The sequence below is a fragment of the Fistularia commersonii genome, chromosome 3 (assembly GCF_037954325.1).
Source record: "Fistularia commersonii isolate RoL2024-O1a breed Wild chromosome 3, RoL_Fcom_v1.0, whole genome shotgun sequence".
In the NCBI taxonomy this organism is placed as follows: domain Eukaryota; kingdom Metazoa; phylum Chordata; class Actinopteri; order Syngnathiformes; family Fistulariidae; genus Fistularia; species Fistularia commersonii.
Window position 1 is genome coordinate 22,595,679 of NC_141286.1, and position 23,232 is coordinate 22,618,910.

Below are 23,232 nucleotides of genomic sequence, written 5' to 3' on the forward strand. Positions count from 1 at the left end.
TTAATGTAATAATGTGAAAGGCCGTTTGTGTCCAAAGCTGTCGATTCCTATTTTTCACTTAGTTGCAACCTTCATTCCAATGTTTTTAGTCTCCAACCCTCAAACATCACATCAGGCATCTGTTTGTAACACGAATCTTCAATTGGATCTATTGGACGATTCTAAATCGGCGATTTCAATCTGCTTCGCCCGAGTCGACTGGAAGCGCTGAATTGTGCACATTCGTGATCCGTCGATTTCCTTCCAACGCCCTTTTTCCCTCGAAAAAATGTACAGTTTTGTTATTAACGCAACTTTACGCATGACTCTGTTGCCACAATATTTCCCGTGTGTATGAGTGCGTGCATGTGTGTGTGTTTGTTCAACCAACAAGTCAGGGTAAACCCCCAATCTAATGAAGAATAAATCACAGCCAGTTGTATAAAAAAGTACAGCACAAGAAGTTCGTATTTATCAATATGATTCATTTTTTTTCCCCTCATTTTAATATATTTAAAACATCCATATTTACAGGTCAGCGCTGCAGAATTAGTATTTTGAAGTGGTCCTAATGCGTGATGCCATTACAGGTTTGTTATTGTTGGGAAACCAAGGGAGCTGTGTGGGAACAAGCTGGAAGGCCAAGGAGTGGCTTTTGAACATACAAATAAATAAATCTACTTTACAAGCTAAGTGACATCATGAACGCAAAACCGCGCTGGATCATGAGAACATCTTACACGCTGTGAGGAAACTAAATACTGAATCCATCGCCTACCAATGAAAACTAATGAAACAAGACAGTTGGTCTGCAAGTTGGAGTAAACATCAGTTTAATCAACATCCAAAGTATTTCAAGGCCAAAGTTAAATGATCTGAAACACAAACTCAAGCCCGCTCGATTATATAACGTAGAACTGCAAAATAACAACCGGGTGAGAGATCCCTCTCGGGGCTAAAAACATGGCAGGAGTAATTTAAATAAAAAGAAATTATTTAACACAGTGACTATAGAAAAGCTAAACATTCTACTAAAAATAAACTGATGGAAGTTTCAAAGCAGACACTGACCGTAGTTAAAATTACTTAAGTTAAACAAGATCTTTTATTGACTTTGACAATCCCATATTTGCCCTCCTGCTTTACATTACTTGATTTCAAAATGTGACTTCGAGCTACGCAGTATTCATGAGGAGTCCCTTGGGAAATTGGAAATCGCCTCTAAGTGAATCAGGTAAAACCTGGATTTCTTTTTAAGAAAACAAACCAAAAAAAAATATCTGCAAATTATATCTGTAATACCCACTTTATGTACTTGTTTACATATCATAGCGAGTCACAAATATTGGGGTTTCTGTTGATGTTAAACCGTCACCGGGGTATTTCCTTGACTAAAACGCAACAATAGCTTTTGCACCAATACAATTAAATTAAGCAGCTTGTATAAAATGCAACTTTACAACACAGCGCTAAAGAGATGCTAGTCTGAAGTGTGTGTGCGTGTGTGTGAATGGAGGTTACAGACAATTCTGAGCCTGTGCGGCTAAAAATGTAGCAGCCTCAACTACATTAAGTCCAACACGCTCCATTTTTCACCGGATCCGACGCCGTATCGACATGTTCCGAGCCGGTTAGATGGCGGTGTATTCCCGCGTGGCTTCGCGCCAGCCTTTCCACCGTGCACCTCTGTTCCGACGTGACCGCCTCCCCGCTCTACCCGATACTGGCATTTTCACAACTCGGCGGCCCCGGTTTTCAGTGTAAGTTATCGCTGCGGGATCAGCGGTGTCCCCTGTCGCACCTCGCACCTCATTTCGTGCAAGTTCACCCCGTGTCAGTGTGTCCGGCTATGTACGCCGCGCCCCGCAGGACCCTCGCCGCAGTATGCCAGAGATGACAGCGCCGGCTCAAGAAGCAAGAGTCATGTTGCAATGAGGAGAAAGTCAATGAAGAAGGAGTGGAGGAGAGCAGCGGGGTTCACCGGGCACCTGTTCCAAACGCTCCCCCCTCCCTGTGTAACTCAATCGCACGCGGGGATGCGGAGAGGGAAGGGACCCAACACCCGAGAGACGCAAAGCCACGGGAAATGGGATATGCAGATTTCCCCCCCCCCCGCCCCCCCCTGATACATCACCAGACAAACTTCTGACTCAGAGGAAGCAGGCAGCGCCTACTGAGAAACTTAAACCAGAAAAAATGAAATATGTGTGATGACTATAAAACACCATTTAGTTTATCATTGCATTGGTCGTTCATCATGACGTTGCGGTTCGGTTCAAGCGGCCCTTTCGGGCGTCTTCGAATGTAAGATAAATGATATCTGATCAGAAATCGGGCGCGGGCACAAGCCTCCCTTGTATAACCGAAGAACCAGTTGTGACAGAATCCACTTTGAGTTTCCAAGAGAAATTCTGGAACTCCAAGAGTCTTAGTTTTTCCCAAATCGCAGATCAATGAGTTCAAACGTTAGCGTCAAGTTCGAAATCTCTGCCTTCGTGAATTGTTCGTGGGACGATCCATAAAGCGGGTTGACGGCCGGCGAGGCAATAACACTTTGGAAAAACCAACAGATCACAACTTTCGCCCCTCAGCTATGTTTTGATATATCGCTTTTCCACAATCACCACGGTAATAGGTATTTTAATGTCTTTAACGTGCTCAGTACGCGGTGCAGATCTTAACTGCTGATGCCAAACTTGTGATGCGTAATCATCGCGTTTGTTTTTTTTAGCTGTAGCAGATGACGCTTGTGCTGAGACGATATTGGTTGCAACGTCTCGTCTGCATTTTATTAGCGTTATCGACAGAGATGCTCATTCCGACCTGTTCGCTTAACTCCGCGTTCAGTTCTTCATATCGGGGAAAGACGTCTTTGCCGAGAGACGCGGGGGGTCGATTACAGAACCGCGTGTTCTAGTATAGAAGACTGATCCATTGACACATAAGTCAACAACTTAAAAAAAATAAAGCTTGTCGCAAGGACATTCATAGCGGTGGGGGGTGAGGGGGGAGAACAAAAGACTCTTACTGCTGAACAATATTCCCTTAGTATCACATCCTGTCTCGCTGGTGTGTCCGGCAGGCATTCATACACAAATGCACGTTCCAAAGTGCACAATATAAAAACTGCACGTCAAGTGTAATATGTTTACTGCGCCCCCAGATTGTGCAGTGGAAGAAACTAACCCGACAATCAGACCATTATTCAGATGACATGAGATTAAATTAAAATGACTCGCCTATTTTCTTTTTTTTTTTTTTTTGCACAATATTCTAAAAAAAAAAAAAAAAAAAAAGCCCAGTAAAGTTTTGATAGTTTTTTTTACCACAAGCTATGCTATGCTATGCTGCCAAAAAAAAAAAAAAAAAAAAACATAAAGAAAAAGAATAAAATAATGCAGGATACACAAGGAGGATCCTCAGAGTTCCGGACACACAAATGTGCAACAGACATCCCGTGTAGACATCGCATCGACCCCCAAATGTATGTTTTGATGCAGATTTGAAATCATGTTGAGGAAGAAAAAAAAAAAAAGGAATGAGGCGCAGTGTTGAGCGGAGCCACACGACTTCCTTCAAGCCGCGGAGACCAGGGAGAAGTCAGACCACAGGGAGCCAGAGAGAGAAGAGAAGCAGCTGAGGAGACATGTGTGAGTGGAGGATAAAAACAATATACTGTATTATACTTGCATGCAGGACAGATATAGACCCTAATACCTGGGGTTACAAAACACTGGCTGATTCCAAACCGCTGTTACGATATTAAAAGATATTACTCCAATAAATAACCGGTGATAACGGAGAAAAGGCGGGTTTTTACTTTGTATTTAAAAAGGCCTCCAGAGATTCAGACTTTTTTCATGCCGGCCGGGAGTTACAGACATAGGTGGATGGCGCCGTGAAGTAGCACGGGGTCATGGAAGTTCTTCTTCGACTGTTACGCAACCAAAGGCTCCGAGGATAATTGAGATGCAAATCCGGCAGTGTTCACGGTCTAAGGCAACACGGGTGTTAGGAGCGGATTTTCGTCCGCGCTTAAGTGCTTTTCGTTCTCGTTTCAATCGCTTTCGGGTACCTGAAAAAGCAGCACGACCGGCCGGTGGGATTTTCATGCCTGCTCAGCTCAAATTTTATAGCGCAGAAATGGAGCTACGGCGCGCGGTGCCGACACGGACGGGCCGCGCGGGGGGGGGGACAAAGAGGCACAATTCTGCTTAGCGAGCGCCGTAAATGTAATGCGGTCGCTCGACGGGGCCGCAGGACCTCGTCGAAGTCGGCCGGATCGATCCGGCGTTGCAGAGCGGCACCAAATATTCTGCTGAAACCCAATGGACTCACATGTGGGTTCCAAGGGTGGGTCACATAAACTCATTGCTTTCGCTTAGGCAACTAGATTGTGAAAGGAGTATATCAAATAAATACAACAGGAAGCAATAAACATGAACATTCATTTCCTGCAGTGTGACTGCCGAAAGCCACTGGCAGCAAAAAGTTAAGTCTTATCAAACCGCTCGCGGAATTTAACGGATGACGGCACCGGATCGCCAAAACACTTGTCTGCTCACTAATCTGATCTCTTTCGGACGAAGAACAAAAAAACATTTGACCGCTTTTGGATTGACGGGACACGAAAGTTAAACGTCTATAATCGCTCACAGGAACATTTATCAAATCCCTTCATGTTGTTTCTCCTGTGAAACCATCTGCGTGTTTTTGTTAAGTCGGGTGAACTCGGCCTTAAACAGAATCTGTGTCATTCCAGTTGCCAAATAAAAACATGGCGGTTGCGTGCGTCTCGTTGATAAGGTGTGTGTGTGTGTGTGTGTGTGTGTTTTTCAGTGTGGGAAGGAGGAGGAGGAGGGGGGGGGGGTATAGAGGTTGGCGGGAGAGTAGACAGAGTGTCCGGCACCAAACCGCCTCCCAAAATAAACGCCGTCCTCGCGTCTCTGTGTCTGTCCGGTGGCAGACCTGTGGGCTCCCGGAGCTCCGGCGGCAGAGGGGGAGTCTGGGGCCAGCCGGCCTGTCCCAGGAACAGCATGTCATCAGCTTCATCACTCCCCTAATGGCTCTCCTCAAGACCAGAGACATGGCAGACAGTGTGTTGCCCCACCAAGGCGGCAACTCACCAAGCACTCACACACTGACGCACATACATAAACATTCACGGACGCACAAACAGCCCACTCCCAGCCACTTACAGGCCACGACTGGAAAGACTAGGAGGCCCCCTTATGAAAACACGCAGGGGTGCTGGAGATAATGTCTCGCCAGACCCTTGGACCCTCGCCAGGCGGCCCTCTTAATCTGAGGTCCACAAGATTCACTGCGGTGAAACTCCTGCCAAGAGTTTGCAAGATCAGCCAGCTATAATATTTATCTGTTTTGGAGCCGGTCCTGAGAAGAATAGTTGGACGTTTTGGAAAATACTCCCATTACTTCTTAGCACTAGATCAGGAGATCAATAGCGCTCTCATGATTGAACACAGTCATGTATTTTTGAGAATAACAATGGTAGGATCCGCTACGTCTTCATCATTCTCCGACCGGGACGAGCCTACGGAGAATTAAAATCAGACTCCGATCGGCTTCGTCGGGCTCTTGGGAGATTAACTTTCGCCGTTCTCAAAGCGTTGTTTTCCTCCCAGCTCTGCCGTTTCTTGTTTTTAGAGAAAATGCTCTAAAAAAAAAAACATTTTACGCCGCACGGCAACAAATGGCAAACAGACATACAGATGGTCGAGATAGCGAAGGGTTTCGTAGGCGGCGCTTTCTCCCACGTGAAAACAGCGCGAACTTTCACGAGATAAACCCACAAGAGTCCTTGTTATCGGCATCCGTAGGCTTAAAACTCAAATTGAGATGCAGTTACCGGGGAGAAAACGCGGTATTTCTTTAAATCGGTAAACACCAGCTCTGAGGTCGTTTCCTTATTTTGCCGTCTGTATCTGACGTCAAGCAAAGAGTCCGTTTAAAAGGTCGGTCCCGCCGAAAAAGACATGTCGCCTGCGATTAGCTCAAAAAAGCGGGACCTGCGCGTAAACTAAAAAAACAACAACACACATTTCCTGTTATTTTGCTATTCGACACACGCCAGCGGCTTCGATTCTGCCCTTAAGTTGCCAGAAAACCAGTCCATAAAGATTAAAATAATGTCTTGCATCAGCAGTGGGTTATCTTAGTTTCTCATAAAGACAGGCATCAGGGTTAACAATTAACTGAGCGTGTTCAGAAAAAGGTCAGCCGGCTCAAGAATATCCAAAACTCATTGAATATCATATATTTCCAAGTTTAAACCACACGGCTGCTGGCGGGAATTTCGAGTTTTATCCCGTGACAGAGCGGGAGCAGCTGTTTTCCCCTGTTTTGGGCGCTAATTACTTAAGGAACGCTTTGAATGCACGCGTTTACCAGCCGAGAACAACGGATTTGATAAAACACGCAAAGGCGGTTACGAACGACCGACGTTCATCTCGACCAGACGGCAAACTGACTCGACCGTAAGCCCCGACGTACTTCACAAACTTGGCCAAGATGGATAAACAGACAGGTAACACCTGAGTTAGATGAGGCACTTCAAATGTTCAATATACCAAACATTGTCTGTTCAAATATACTCTTCACCACACCAAACACCCCTGGAGGCAAAAAGTGCCAAAAGCAGTTTGTCTGTCACAGCTGAGGAACGAGAGATTTTCCTCAGAAGCCGGCGGACACCGAAACAGTAGGAAAAGTAAATACATACCAGACGCACGGCTCCAAGTGAGCGCTAATCAGGCTACTCTGTCTGTAGTGCAGGCTAAAAAAAAAAGAAAAATGACATCACCATATTCACAAATTGGGTTTCTTTTTATAGTCAGTTAGCTAGTTAGTAGGGCAAATCGTGTGTGTGTGTGTGTGGTTGCAAGAGGAGGCCTGCTGATGTGGAGAAAAATTCTTTCAATCTGGAAATACAGGAAGAAAAGCAGGACCGCCACAGGGCGGCCTCTGACAACGAAGTAGCAATAATGTTCTCTCATATATTTTATAGACGTAAAATATGCGTGCAGGAATTCAAATATAAACTTCAAGGTGAACAATCGGCCGTGCACAAAAACCAGTCACATCCCGGAAGCGCGCAGGTGGTCACGTCACTGTCCTGGCGTGCAAGTAATGAGATCTCGCACCATGGACTAAAATGAATTAAAAAAACAAAAATAAGAGATATCTGGCACAAAACTCATATTTTCATCCTTTGTCACGCATTTATCTGGAATATTCCCAGGCATATATGAGGCGCGTCGTACCGGCAAGGGCGCCAATTTGAATCGAAAGCCTTAAAATACAGCTGAATGTCGCTTTTCTAAATCTTTTTCAAATCGGACATAATAATAATAATAATAATAATACATACGATTTGTATAGCGCTTTTCACGGTACACAAAGACGCTTTACAAGTTGACGACAGAAAAACATAGAACATAAACATTGTTAATGGGAAGAGCTGTAGGTGTTGTAGGTGGTTTGGAAGAGGTGGGTCTTGAGGTTATTTTTGAAGGAAGACAATGAGTTTGACTCTCGTCATATAGCTTGACTTCCCCAGCAATTGTTCTATTTTTATTGGATATATCATAATATATTGATTTTTTTGTTCACGCATTCACCCCATGTTGATGATGTCAGCTTACGGTCGTCTATTTACGCATATTTGCGGACAAATGGTTGCAGAATTTATGTGCATGCATGCGATTGAGAGCGGGTTTATGTAAATATGGGTTTTATTCTACATTAGCTGATTAATTCTTGCAAATGATTGCGCACATTTCAGATTGTACGGCTAATCGCGCAATGCACTCCTTGTATATAACTGATGTAACGTCGGAATAACGTCAAATGAACGTACGCGTGTGGTTTTATTTCAAGAATCTAAATTTTTCCCAGCTTGCCCCAGCAATGCATCGACACTTTGTGTCTTCTCGACGCTTCCTCGTGACCTCAAGAGAGCAAAAAAAAAAGTCGCAGACGTATTTGCGCTGCTTTTCCTTGTTAGCGGGTCCCAGTTCAGCACACACCCATCCTTGTCTGCTGGACTTCTGGCACCAGGGAGGGCGTAATCCAGCCCCGCTTTGCCCTTTCTCTCTCTCAAAGTTCAGCTCTAATGCTCCACCAGCCCTTTGAAACTGCACTCAACTACCCCTTCAATGAATTTCCAAACACTTTTTTTTTTTTTTCTTTCAGGGGCCACATATTTATTTTTCTTCCTCTCCCTTTGTGGGACTCTCACGCTCACCGCCGGGGTTGGACGAGCTGCCGGCCGCACTAGTTAGCTCATTAATCACTCTTCTTCTCCCGCCCCCCCCCCTTCACTTTGGAAAACGGTCACTAATAAATGGAAAGCACTTTATGACAGAACGCAGGGGTTTCCTGGAAATTAACCATTAATCTGGACGCCCATTATACGTCCCGTCGCACGAGGCGGGCGTGGATGAGTTTGAAAGGATGGAAAAGGACAGCGTGAGTCTAGAAACATGAGCTGCGTTCGCAAAAAAAAAAAAAAAAAAAAAAAAAAGCGTGTCATTAATGTTTAGCCAACCAAGTGCTCCGTTTGATTGATGCTGCTGCTTATTAAAATAAATGTTATACTATATTTCATGCAATCGTCAGTGGATGTGTGTTATATGATTTGTTGCGTTCCTTTTTTTTTTTTTTTGCTTTTTATAATCATAAAGGAAGAAAAACAGAGATAACGCGCTGTATCCTTCTCCGTCAACAAATACCATTGTTGCCAGAAAACACAGTTCCTTCTGGGGAGCGATATTGCATTCAGCAGTATACTTTGGTTTTACAAACAACTGTTTTGACATTTTTAAGGGTCAGGATTCACGATCTGATGTAAAAGGCTGCAACATAAATACAGCCGGTGGAGCAAACCTGGACTGTGCAAACCTGATACAGATGTTTCCAGCACTCAATTGCATGTGTGCATATTTTTTTTTCACCGGTAAACTAATAAATATAACATGTATTTCTTTCTGGGTCAAGCGAACGTTCCCGGTGACCTCGCCTGCTGCTAAATCACAGACGACGTGCGTCTCGCCCGTTGAGCCGGACCCGTATTTTGGCTGCGGGTTTGTATCGTGGCAGACATTAAAATGTCGCGTGGGATCCCAAGACCCGCTCCCGTTCAGCGCCGAGGCTCTAGGACATGATATTTGTTTACTTTCACAGTATTGTATTTTGTTTAGACTTCCACTGGGGGGAAAAGTGTCTAAGAAAACGAGGAAGGAAACAGGATGAAAACAAAGGAAGAGGAAGGGAACCCAGTGTGATGGAGGGTCCCTCACTGATCCCGGATTAGTCGGGAGTCATGCGGACAGTGGCGCCACTGCCCCAACTAATGGCTGTGGTCAGTCATGGAGCGGCTTTTATTGATTCATTTTAAAAGGAAGAACAAACAAGCAAACAAAATAATGAACGGTTAAGGATTGATGTGGCCTCTCTCGGCGGTTATCGCAAGATCAGTCGCCCGTGCTGAGGTCAGCGGCCCTGTGAAATGTTTGAAAGTGGACTGCTGAGGGGCTCCAAGTCTGATACAGGACTGTCTCAGAAAAGTAGGAAATTGTGATAAAGTCCTTTATCTTCTGTAATGCAATTGAAAAAAACAAAAAATTACTTTTTCATGATATTCTAATATTTTGAGATAGGATGTTTGAGTTTTCTTGAGATGTAAGCCATAATCAGATATATCAAAATAATAAAAGGCTTGCAATATTTCAGTTGATTTGTTATGAATCCAGAATGTATGACATTTTGGTTTTTGAAAAAAAGCATCTTTTTGTAAAAAGAATCTGCCTTTTGCATTTATTTTTTAATTTATTTTATTTTTTTACCGAAAACAAAAAAGAGCCAGAAAACAAACAAACAAACCCCGGAAAACGTCTGAAACGCCATCCGTCTATTTGTGTATCTACAGGACTGTCTCAGAAAATTAGAATATTGCGATAAAGTCCTTTATCTTCTGTAATGCAATTAAAAAAACGTAATTACTTTCTCATGATATTCTAATATTTTGAGAAAGGATTTTTTGGTTTTCGTGAGATGTAAGCCATAATCAGAAATATTAAAGTAATAAAAGGCTTGCAATATTTCAGTTGATTTGTTATGAATCCAGAATGTATGACATTTTGGTTTTTGAAAAAAAGCATCTTTTTGTAAAAAGAATCTGCATTTTGCATTTATTTATTTTTTATATTTTTTTTATCAAAAACAAAAAAGAGCCAGAAAACAAACAAACAAACCTTGCAAAACGTCCGAAACGCCACCTGTCTAGTTGTGTATCTACAGGACTGACTCAGAAAATTAGAGCATTGCGATAAAGTCCTTTATCTTCTATAATGTAATTAAAAAAACTTTTAAATATTGCTTTTTCATATTTTTTTCCAAAAACAAAAAAGAGACAGAAAACAAATAAACCTCGCAAAATGTCCAAAACGCCATCCGTCTATTTGTGTATCTACAGGACTGTCTCCGAAAATAAGAATATTGTGATAGAAACAGTCTTGTTTTGCGGGGTTTGTTTGTTTGTTTTCTGGCTCGTTTTTGTTTTTGGTAAAAAAAAATTGAAATAAAAAAAATGCAAAATGCAGATTCTATTTTGACGAGCCAAAGAAACAAAACATTACTGACAAAGTTAATGAAGTCATTTATCCATTATTAGAATTAGACTTTATTGTCATTCTGTAGCGAGCAGGTATAGACAGAGCGAAATTTGGTTTGCTTAGGCATCGGCTTACAGTTTCCAGATATAAATGACAGTAAAGTATAAATAACAGATAAGAGCAGTTTGGTGGCAGCGCAGACATATTGCAGTGCAAGTTAAATAGCAGCAGTGAGTTGTATGTGCAAAGAGAAATATGCATTTACAGGCAAATAGATATATACCGTAGTTATACCGGACTATTGAGCGCACTTGAATATAAAAATAAAACTCAATGAAAAAATGTGTACATCTGTAGGCTACACTTGTCTATAAGCCGCAGGTGTCCATGTTGTAACATGGGATATTTATACAGGAACTTTAAAAAAAAAAATTAAATTAAATACATACCAGGAAAAACTGTTTTTTTTTTTTTGTTTGTTTTTTTTTCCAAACAGTGCCTATAACACAGCTGATGAAAAAGATAAATATTGAATAGCCCAAGGAAAATTTCATCCATTTTCTATTCCCGCTTTGTCCTACTCCAGCTCATCGCTATCTTGGTCTTCCTCCTGCGCACTAAAACTGTTAAAGTCGTCTTTTTCAGTGTCGGATTTGAACGGGCTCAGAAGAATTCCACGGTAATGTCGTTGGCCCGATGTGACGAGGCTAAATGTTTTAGCGGCGTGAAGCTCGTTAGCCCGAAAAAAAACAATTTTTGAGCCCCATCGTTGTAAAAGTAGCGTCTTACAGTCCGGAAACGACAGTAGATATCAGAATGTACAAATATGCAAAAAAAATAAATGAATGCAACTGAACAGTCTGAGCAGTTTGGTGGCAGAGAAAGTTCAGTTTAAGGTCTCCAATGAAGCTACTGCATGTTTTTGGATTTTGCAGAGAACATGCAAAGCCCCCTCACCCCTCCCACCGTCAACGTGCTACCGGGCCGTTTGATCGAAAAATATCATTTCATGGTTGGATTTGAAAAAGTATTATATTACTGCGTGGACAAATGTAATCAGATTACAGCCCAGCGCTGTACTGATTCCCATTAATACCCCTGTTGTATATCGTACCAACCGCGACCATCTTCTGTATTTAACAAGGCCCAAATAAGATGACCATGTCTTTCTAGCACAAAATCCGCTCAGTCAATTAGACGGGTGTTCATCTATTTTCAAAAACAGACACCGCACACTCGGCCCGGATATGACCACGGTCAGATTTTTGCAACGAATATACAAATATGTACAACTCAGATGTGTTCGGCTGAGTTCTGAGCCTGTGTTTTGAGGTCATTACACCGTCTGAGTGTGTGAGGATGTAAAAACCAACCCGGATGTGAATTATTTATGAGTGGTTTAGCTCCAGAGCACGACATTCATCACAAGCCGGGGAATTTTGTATTTGCTGATTTGTTAGTTTGTCCTTGAAATACCTCAATTACACGAGTCCACAAATTAAGCCCCTAATGTTTTTTTTTCTGAATCAAGGCAAACATTTGGCAGATTTCTACCAACGCGAACAGTGAGGTTTTTCATCATGAGGCGGCGGTTTGTTACACTCGCAGCAATTTCAATGTACAAAAACGCAACTTCCATGCCTTCGGGGTCACGACCTTGTCAAGGGGGATTTGGCGGACGACAGCTGAGAACCGGTGAACAAAACAAACTAGGAGATCCTCAGGATGTTTGAGACTTGATGCACTTGAGTGAGTGCAGGTTGAAATCCAGAGGTCAGTGGGTCATTCCTGCCCTAATGCTTGAGCTCCAGGAACAAGCTTTCATTTCATATCGAGCCTTGTATTGACCCTGTTTACAAAACCGGCTGCCAAATACTTCCTGGCTGACATGATATTGCTCTGGCACGCTGCACTCAATCATACCGTTTTTCTTATTTACTGGCCTCGTGTTACATATTTGGACGACATTTCATTCATTTGTTGCATTTCTGTCGCGTTCCCACGCGAAACAGCAACAAAAAAAAAAAAAAAAAAGGGGGGGCGCCATTAATCTCTCTGAAACATGTCAATAAAATCTTATGTAAAAATTCATGAGTCTTATTCGCCAAAAAAAAAAAAAAAAAAACTGGATACAGTCAGACAAATTTGAGATTTGTTTTGGCTCCTTTAAAACAGCATTCGACTCCCAGAGACGTGGGAGTCGGGACTCCTGATTGCGGTTTCGGCCTTGAACCAAAAGATTCGGCCTCTTAATTGCAGTGATAGCAAAAGCTAAAGCAATGATAACATGATAACGAGACAGCGGGGTTTGAAGGGGTGGGAGGGGGTCGCCATATTTCTAATTTATGTCCGGGCACTCACACCGTGTCAGCGCGGCGTTTATGTGCGGATATCTAATCCATCATCGGATACGGTCCCTCCGTACGGTCCTGCGCGAGGGCGGGACGATGGGCGAGGGTCGTCGGACGCTAAGAAATGTTTTGATACAACAACACTTATCCGCTAACGTCCGTGGCGCATTGACAGATGAGATCTGCGATCGTATCTGCCTCCTGTTTGCTCCCCCGTGACGAACAGGAACAGATGACCGGCCTGGCGGGAGACGGGCCGAGACACAGGACGGGGGCGCGACAACCTTTGAGGACACACACACACACACACACACACGCAGACCCGAGTCAAATCCAGCAGGACTTCTTTACAGCTTCCTTTTTACTGCGAGTTGTAAACACAATCAAATCTAAAGAAGCTGCCGCGCATGTCTCGGCTGTGAGTCACAACAACCGAAAAAAAAAAAAAAAAAGGAGGATTTGGAATTAATCAGAAGGGAGAAAGAAAATAAACGCTTTTGTTTTGCTTCATAGTGCAGACGAATGCCGGGCGCTCCCTCCCTGCGAGCGGCGTTCGAGACGGTCTGAGTTCTCGCGGGGTCAAAGCCTCGCGGACGCCGAGTCCAACGAGCCAACACACCCTGGGCTCTGGTTCTGTTTACACAGCGGGGGCTGGACGCTGAGGGGGGAACACACTCCACGTCGCTTGTAATCGCTTGTGATTCTCTCTCCCGGCTTCAAAGATGAAAGGGCGCCGGAGTTAAAGGGTCAAAAGCTAGACTGGGTGCCCAAATGCCCCCCAATTTCCTGTTTTGTCTGACTCCTCTTGGTCTGAGAGGAATCCAAAACCCAAGGGCCATCTTCTGCCGGAGACCCGGCGAGACAAAAGGCGGCGCTTTCTGCCTGCTTATCATCTCCCGGCTGCTCGTTCCTCCCTGTTATCCTACTCGAATATCAGACGACTTTGAACAAACTTGAGAAAAACTATCATCTCGCAACCGTTCACATCGAAAGACGGGTTGTTAGTCGCAGCCTAGTTATTGAAACTGACGTTTCTGTCAATCTTACAGGGTCACTAGACCACAATTAGATTCTTTCAGCAATCTTTTTCTCCACCGCGCCATGTTTTTGAGGGTATTTGCAAAGCCTCGGCTATTTATTCCCATCGCTTTTCCTTCGCCGCTCAATTGTGATACGTCGGAGAGTCGACATCGTCCAAGCTGGACTGTTCTCCATCATCCGCTCCTCTTTCTCGACGCTTCATATCGATCTGGACGTACTTTGTCGCCGTTCGGGTTCAGCCTTACCGCCGACAAATCCCATCTCTACCGCCAATACTGCTCTGGTGATTGTTCGTCTACCGGGTTTCCTTATTCCGGTTTTGCAAAAGCTCATCTATTGGTTGTTGACCGTGTTACGTCACCGTAAAGACCGAAAAACTTGCGATGATATAAAACATGTTCGATCTAAACCAGCTCAGATCACCACCTTATATTTAACAATCGCGATGACGAGAATGCGCCGCGACTCCAGTAAAAACTCCCAAAATGTCCTTCTGATTTCCAGTTACGACCGTGAAAATCTTTAAATACAAGCCCAGCATTAATACATGGTTTTTGTTAACTTCTTCTATCATTCCCACATCCGCAGCAGAGCTTCAGCTCCCTTTTTTAACCATTTTTATGGCATGCTATCTCTCTCTTGCTCTCTTCCATTTTGACAAAGCTGACAGAACGGGGGCTCTCCGGCACCACCCAACATTACACGACGGATCTTTGTCATTTCGGGCCGCCTAGTCTTAACCGAAGAGACGCGCATTGGAAAAGCCTTTTTCTGTCGCAACATGAGCCCCGGTGAGTGATTTGACGGCCGATTGAAATAAAAACATGTAAAATGCCAGCTCCTGCACAGAAAGCGGTGCGTGTGGACGAGAGTTTCGATGGGGGTGACGTGCCAGTCGAGTGCCACCCCCCGCCCCCGCACCCACTCGTGCTAAATTACACCGAAACATGGTCACTCTCAAAGCCCACATCTGGGATAGGCCCTGACAACTGGATGCCGTGCTGCTCTAATTTTGGTCACTTTGTTTACAGGCCTATAATAGAGACAGGAGAGGACCACAGGGCTGGAGCCGAGGAGCGAAGGAGGGCAGGACGCCGTGGCAGAAGCACTCATTTTCTTGAAGAAAAAAACATTTAAAAAGACTTGCGGAGTCAGTGATTTTTTAGGAAAAAAAAAAAAAAAAAAAAGGTCCCGGAGCAGGGAATGTCGAAATTGAAAATCTGACTCGGCGTAGGTGTCGGATAAGATCGTTTCACCGAGGTTTGATTCCTCAAGCCGTTTATGTTAAGCAACGGGCGAGGTGAGGTGGTCGCCGGCCGACCACCAGCATGAAAACGACGAAATGTCTGCAAATGAAGTGCACGTGTTGAAAATATAAGCTGGATTTTATTAAAAAAAAGAGCTGTCTATTCCTTTTCTTGCATGTTTGGATAAAACCAATTTTTTTGTCCGGCATCTTACTTCACATTAGTCTTCTTATTATTGTTGTTATTGTTATTATCATGGGATTAAGGCCTCAAAAGTTCCTTAGGAATATAATGTCACAAACAATTAAGCTTATTTACAACAGAACAGGATTTACGCTGAATACCGAAGGAGGGGCTCCGGCGCTAAGGGCTCCAGGCCATTCCCTTATTTATTGAAACCGGCATGAATTTAAAAAAAAAAAAAAAAAAAGATAATTCACAAGCTTCTGTTCAAGTGATGTCATAATCAAGGCACGTCGTCATCCAATTAAAACCGCGCCTTTTTCCCCTTTTTAAATGACGAGGTTTCCCCTTGACCAAAACGGCAACGTTGAAAAACAATTGTAAATGTCATGTTTAATCAAGTTTTTTTTTCAGGAAGCAGTCAAATAAAAGCTGGACTTCGGGATCACAAAGGATGAAATACGGCGTTATTGTCTGTTTCGGATAGAAAAGAACGCTGAATGCGTTTTCACAGGCACTCGTATAAATAAGCAATAAACTTTCTATGGTGGGGGGAGGGGGAGTAGAAAATAAACTATTCCATTGTATTTCCTCTGGATTTTTTGTTTTAAGTGTCCTCATTGGCGCAGCGCACCGTGATGCATTCAAGGCCAACTGACTGTGCTTCGAGTTCTGGGCAGGAAATTAGAACTTCCCATTGAAGGGTTTGTAATCGTTGACCCCGGCTGAGAAACACTGAAACTAGATTCTCGTTTTATCAATAGACGGACTAAAGGCCTGTCAGGAGGGTGACTATATATATATATATATATGTATGATAGAGATGCGGTTACAGGGAAACTTAAAACTGAGGATGCTTAGACTTAAATTGAGGCCTAACTTTACACTTCGGGATCGACCCTGATGCCTGAACTCTGTGACTCTAAATCTGGTATTTTGCTTTATTTTAACAGCCCCCCACCCCTGTCTGAGAAAAAAAAAAAGTTTATGTAAAAATTCAGAAAGATACATGACGTTGGGGTAATTCCCGGCTGCCAAATTCTACACAATGGGTTTCCACTGAAAATGCCAGCGCTGTCCAATTTGTGGTTGTTTCGAGGTTTTGACATTTCTCCTGACCCGGTGCTGCGCTCCCCGAACTTCTGTTATTCCAACTACCGAACAAATGGCGTAGTATTCTCTGCTGGGACCCTGGTCTTCATCGAGGGAAAAACCTCAAGAAAAAAAAAAAAGCCTTAATTACTGTGATTAAAATCAAAAATGTATAAACTGTTCTTTCGGACGGGACCAGAAGCACCAGAACGATGCGGACTCGTCAGGCTGCGTGTGAAAGATGATTGACGGCGGGTTTTGGTGGAACGCTATTTTATTGCAAAACGAGGCTTCCAGTTGATTTTGTAAGACTTGGAAAAATAAAAGCTTCGCCGAGGGTGAACGCAAGCGACTCAGTCCCAGCACGAAAGAGAAATAATTGAACAACATAAAAAAAAAAAAAAAAAAGAAAGAAAGGACCGGACGGGCCTGGCGTCGGCCAGCAGGGGGCGGCGGGACGTCGCCGACCGAGGGATGGACGCGACGTCACGGCGTGGGGCGCGTAAATTGGAACATTAAAAATAAAAAGAATGAGGCCGTTTCATAAATTAAGATTACAGGGGAGAACAAGCAGGAGAGACAAGATTCCACATGATCAGATCCGCGCTGAGTTCGATTTAATAACAAAGTTTCCTCTTGAATAACTTATGCCAGTTCCACGTCATCCGTATATTAGATTCTGTGTATAAAAATACTGCTCGTCTGCCGCCGCCTCAGAATCTTTTCATCTGCCTGCGCTCCTGTCTCCTCTGCTTCTTCTCGTTCACCTCCTCTGGCGCCGACGGGCTCTCCGCCGTGAACCACGGGCCCAGGAAGTTCACCCACAGCAGGTAGAGGGCACGGGCCGGCGCCTGACACACACACACACACACACACACACACACACAGTGACGGTAAGTGCTCGTCGGGACGAAGCGGGGGGGCGGAGTACGTTCCATGGGAGTTGTCTTACCAGCAGCCAAAGATACCAGAAGTAGGAGGAGATGGCACTGAGGACTTGCACGATGGCCGTGAGCAGGACGACATCTTTCAGGTGCCTGGAGGTGAAAAAGGGAGGGAAGAATAAACATTTCTATTGAGGAGGGGGAAAAAAAAACAAAACAAAAAAAAAAACGACATATTTTAGCAGAACCGGAACATGAGCGGGTTGGATTCTGGTGAAGCTGGAGCTTATTTATGTTGGCCTTGAATTAAAATAAGTTTGTGGTAGCCATATGTATATGCGGGGTTTAAAGTATTCAACATTAGCTTGTAAATCGATGATCGTCATCTTAAAAAGACACGTAGAGTGGAGTGATTTGTCGAGTTCATCTGCACAGCCTTTTTCGTGGGAGGGTTGATGGACCCCGCAGTGCGGACAACAGCGGTGTGAAAACGAGATGTCGGGGAGAACTTGGGACTCGGCGTTCCCTTCCTCTTGGCCGTCTCCGCGTTTCATTCTCAAACTCTACAGTTTCACCGTGAAACCGAATCAACCCCCCACTTCCCCCGCCGGGAGTCTGATACCCATTTCCAACTCCGGGCTCCGTATAACGACAAAAACGTTTCCACTGAGGCAAAACTGTTCTTTCGCGTCCCGTTTTAAAGAAAGAGAGAGAGAGAAACCTGCTTTTATACAGAAAAGCTTGACTTGAAAATATTTGTATGAAGAAAAAGAAGAAGGCCGGCAGTTTTGGTTGGTTTGATTAGCGACACCGACGTTGATAAGATGTGTATTTGTATCGTTTGGCTAAAAGGAGGGTGCTCCGAGTCTCCGGCACTGGCATCTTATATCGATCTGACTGATCTGAATATTTTGAGCCAAAACGTGGACTCCAAAAATCTCCAACGTGGCAGCTGACGAGAGTTAAGGACAGGGTTGATCCAGTTCGTGCGGAGTTGGACGGTTGATCAACGCATCCAGCGCTTATCGGCGATATCCTGCCCAACTAAACTGAAATCACCTAAAATGGGGAAAGGCTCGTCCAGGAGCTGCCCAGGGAAGGTGGGACGAGCTGCGCGTCACCTCAGGAGTTGATCGCCAACATCTAGACATTACACTCCAGCATGTGGCCGCTGGAGTGATAACACAAAAGATGGTCTCTAACACCGGCCGGCACGGAAGCTGCAAACGCCAGGAGGGGAAGGCGCAGACTTTGTGATGACTGAAGAATGAAAGGGCCCCCTCGGTATCAAGTACACTTTGCTCATATCGCTCCCAAATATAGATACGAGCGCTTGTTACCATGGCGACATGTCTGCTCGATAGACAAATCGCGTTTGTGATCCTAAAACTTGAGCTGAACCGGGGGTTGGCGACTTACTCTGCCATGCCTTGCTCCATGTTCAGGTCAATTCCTCCGTCGAGGAGAGTCCCGTCCTCTGCAAACACGGGTTTGGCCATGGCCGACATGGAGCGGTAGCTCCCGACGTACACGGCCAGCGCAAACGCCAGTAGCAGCTGCGGGAGGAAGAAAAAAAAAAAGAAAAAAGGAAAAAAAAAAAAAGGGGAGCGAGTCGAATATTTTGTCCTGAACCCACATGAATCCAAAGAGTAGTCTGGATTGAATCCACTCACCCATGTCCAAAATGTTGACGAACTGTAGAAAATACAGAGATTGACAGCAGCGTAAATCACCTGTGGATTTGAAGCCATCGTGTTATTTTTTTTTTTAGAAACTTCTTCAGCGAAACAGTCAAAACATGAATTTGGGGTAATAACTGGAACAAGGCTACGGGCACAGGGGGAAAATCAGTCGTCTCCAGGGCACGTGCACCAGCCTCGGCTCAGGAGATTGTGGCTCGCGTGCTCCGATTGACGCGATCGATGCGGAGGTGAGGTCCTTACGTTGGCTCCCAGGATGACTCGGGTGTAGAACCTCAGAGTTTCCTTGTTCTCTTCGTAGATCTGCTTTTTCCCCTTCGTGCCGACTTTACCTTTGGGCTGCGAGGACCAAGAAAACAACTCAAATTTCCACCGTCATTTTACGGCCTCAGCGCACGCTGGCAGACTCTACAACGGGAATTTGACCCCGGCGATGTTTGTATGGTTGACTCTACGGATCACTTCATAACGTGAAACGGCTTTTGACTTTTCGATTTCAAGAGCAGAGAGAAGAAACCGGGTCAAGATTATTTTTGTGTGAATCACAGAATAAATGAAACCTTTGGATTTATAAGCCTTTTTTCCTTTTTGACATGCATTGTGATCAGATAGAGCCCTGACTCTCCTGTCATCATGAGAACCCCAAGACGATGAAAACAGCATTTGCACCGAAGAACTGTTCAAAAAGTGATGCGATGACCTTTCTTCATCCACTTTTGACAACATAAATACTTTCTGTTTTAAGTTTTTAAGTCTATCCCTTTTCCAAACTTGTTTTATTTTTGTTGGGTTGTTGGACTGGGATTTGAGGTCCATGTTCTACTCGTGCCGGCGTGGGTTTTCCTTTGGGTTGAAACCGATTCTAAAAGTACTACTCAAAGTAAACATATACTTGCATGCTATTTGTGTAATATGCAAAGTACATAGATGCTACCCGACACAACCTAAAATCCAGAAAACTACGGTAAATATTTTCCAGTGAAACACATGTAAGTAGAGCACTGATGCAGGATGAAACAGGATATATTGAAGTATTTTGCCACTGCCTTAAAACGGTGCTACAGTGCAGTTCTTGGGGAAAGTGTAATCAGATACTTTCCATCAGCACCGAAAGAGCAGGGGTCAATAGCGGTACCTTGCCTTGTAACAATTTTTTTTTTTTCTTTTTTCGCACTAAAAATGTTGCACTGAAAATATAGCTGGTGTTACCAGAAACCAAGGTTTGTTTAAGGGTCCCAAATTGTAACTTTCACCTTGAAATATTTAAGACTAACTTGGGATCTTGAAAACTGCATGCAGAAGAGGCATCCAATGGATTGGGGGGGGGGGGGGGGGGGGGTACTCAATCAGAAGAGGAAATAAGATGGTCACTGTAAAATTTCAGCAGTGATACATACATTTTGGTGGCTTAAGGCACCGCAGAGGCAGTTGTAAGCCCTTTACTCCTTGTTATAATCTTTCTATGTCGAGAATAAAATGTGCCACCCCCCCCCACACATGCACATGATGTACCATCAAAATCAACAAGGAGAGGACTGTTCATTCCTGCATTTCCTCATACCTAATCTTTTATTCAGCGTTTTTTTTTGTGTGTAAGCATCTAGATTTGGCATATTGAATAGCTAAAGAACTGGTGCAACTCCATTTTTTACAGGTTTGTGGTACTGTTTAATGAAATATCTACATTTTCATGTGTTATAAACAGATTAATGCTGGAAGAAGCCTCTCAGATGAGGGGCGAAACATGTTCAAGTGAAGAAATTCAAGTCCAGTTGCCAAGACAAGAAGATTTCGACAAAAATTCACCATGACGTGGATGATTGAGAACCTCCAGACAGAAATTAATCACATATCGAGTCTTCTAAGTCACTGACCTACCTGGCCTTTAATACGCATTGAAAATTAATAAAAGTGAAGTTGTTTAGATGTTTTTGACAGGAATTATCATTTGGGGAACTTTAAAATTCAGACTTCTGTTAATGTCGAATAAAACGTTTCTTTCATGTTCCATCTGCGTTTATGGATTCAAAAACATTTTCCCATAATAATACTCAGCATATTAGGCCTAACATTTGAGTCACCAGACCTCTGCACGCCACTGGACCTGGACAACAAACGCTTTTGCTAACAACTTTTTGTTTTTGCAATAATATTGATTCCAGTGATGTGACGTAAAACCGGTACATGTGTGCGTTTGTTAGGACTATTGGTAAAACTAAGGCTAGCGTTGACAGCACCATGTGTCGGTCTCTCACCGCCATTCCTTCTCGTAGTCGGGGCTTTGGGTCGCTTCTCCTGGCTCTTCTTGGACATCAACCTCGAATCACTTCCGCTCGTCCCCGCTGCCGCCTTAATGCGAGAAAAAATGAATAAATTCGAGCGGGCGCCGACGGTAGTTTTCTTCTTACACATCAGCATTTGGATTCTGGGGTTGACACTTCCGGCGCATGAATAATACGTCATCAACACGGCAGTCAGCGCCAGACAGCTGGGGAAGCGCGCCATCTGCTGGTCGTATGGAGTAATAACACACCATTAAAAAAATTACTGTATGAAGACTAGATGACACAGGTGTTTGATTTTTTTTAAAATCGTAAATAGAGCCTCAGTTGCCTGTTTTAAATCCTTTAAAAATATGCGTGCGTCTTCTTCTTTTCCTTTCTTTTTTCTTATTCAGCATTAAAATTCCCCTGCATGAATCCAAGTTTCCTGTGTAACCTCATCTGTCAGCCTTGCCCGTCACCACCGCAAACAAAAAGGGGCTCAGAGCTGATCCCTGATGAAGTCCCATCTCCACCTTACACATGCACCAGTCTAACATACTTCTCTGCCACTCCAGACTTCCTCATACAATACCGGAGTTCCTCTCTCGGTACCTGTTTTATTTCTCGGTCTACAAAAGCACAATGCAGTGCATTATCCATAAAATGTCAGAAAATATTTAAGGGCAATTAACAGAGGCTCACACTGGACTATGGGAAATAATTCCTTCTTTGAAATGACCCATATCCAGTGTTAATATATTGCAATAACACGGAACTATATGGAGCTGGAGGTGAGGAAGGTTACCGAGAAGAAAAGTTGTTATTAACGGACACCCTCTGCAACCTATTGGTGAGAAAGCTGGGGATCTACCGGATGACTAGATGGCCACAAGGGAAATGGGTGATGAGTTTCTCAGCCAGTATGCAGGGTTGCAGGGCCTTGAAGGCTGAGAAATCTGCAAACAGGGGTCTGATGTGTCATTGGGGGTGGTTTCAAGGTGTTTGTGGTGGAGTCTGCGGACTAGAAATTTACCATTTCTTTGGCAAGGTGTGAGTGTACGCATGTGTACATGTGCGAATTAACATATAAAGAAAGATATCAAAGACTGTGGTGCAGTTAACCTAAACTGAATTTTCTCTCATCATATTGATAGTTTTTAATTCATTTTCAATTCTATGCAGCTGTTTGAATATGGAAAGAGAAAAAGTAGGGCACTTGTAAATGAACTGTTGAACTGTAATACATATATATATATATATATATATATATATATATATATATATATATATATATATATGAAACAATTGGTCGTATTGTACACTTGCATTTGGTCCTGTGGGTGCTTGTGTGTGCTGCTCCTTGACGCCAAACCTCTCCGATGCAATGCTAATTGTGAGGGTGCTCGTGGCCTGGAGCCTCCTGGCCACCTCACCCTGAGCCATCGCTTCAAGGGCTGTATACACATCTCCGTCAAACTGGCACTACTCTGACTCTGTGTCGGCAGTAGGCCGCAATACCCGGCGATGTTCTGACGGTCTACTTTGAGGAAGTGCTTGTGGTGTTTTGGAGGTTCTGGACACTGTGGGACTCCAGACCCAGTTCCTCTTCCATCTCACCAGGTGCCATAACAAGTACAGGCTCTGTGTGTTGCACCTCCTCACGCAACCCAGGTAAAATCAATTGAAGATATCTAAAATATTAGTTTCCGCCGGAGTGGCATCTTACATACCATAACATTCAAAACTGTCATTTTGAGCAGTCATGTAATCCTTTTTTTTTTTACCTAAATCAACTTCTTTAACATATGGCTATTTTTTGTGTTTTATATATATGGATATATATATGGATAAATACAT

General features: G+C 43.8%; 1 protein-coding gene across 1 annotated transcript; it reads right to left on the reverse strand.

Moving 5' to 3' along the window:
* Positions 1 to 16,783: 16,783 nt before the first annotated feature.
* Positions 16,784 to 21,537, reverse strand: tmem208 (transmembrane protein 208). The gene is made up of 6 exons (XM_086144198.1): positions 21,367 to 21,537; positions 19,355 to 19,450; positions 19,085 to 19,144; positions 18,831 to 18,967; positions 17,480 to 17,564; positions 16,784 to 17,378 (listed from the first exon to the last, which is right to left on the reverse strand). Exons 1-6 carry the CDS (start codon positions 21,370 to 21,372, stop codon positions 17,241 to 17,243), a joined length of 522 nt encoding a protein of 173 aa, XP_086000324.1. The 5' UTR covers positions 21,373 to 21,537; the 3' UTR covers positions 16,784 to 17,240.
* Positions 21,538 to 23,232: the final 1,695 nt, after the last annotated feature.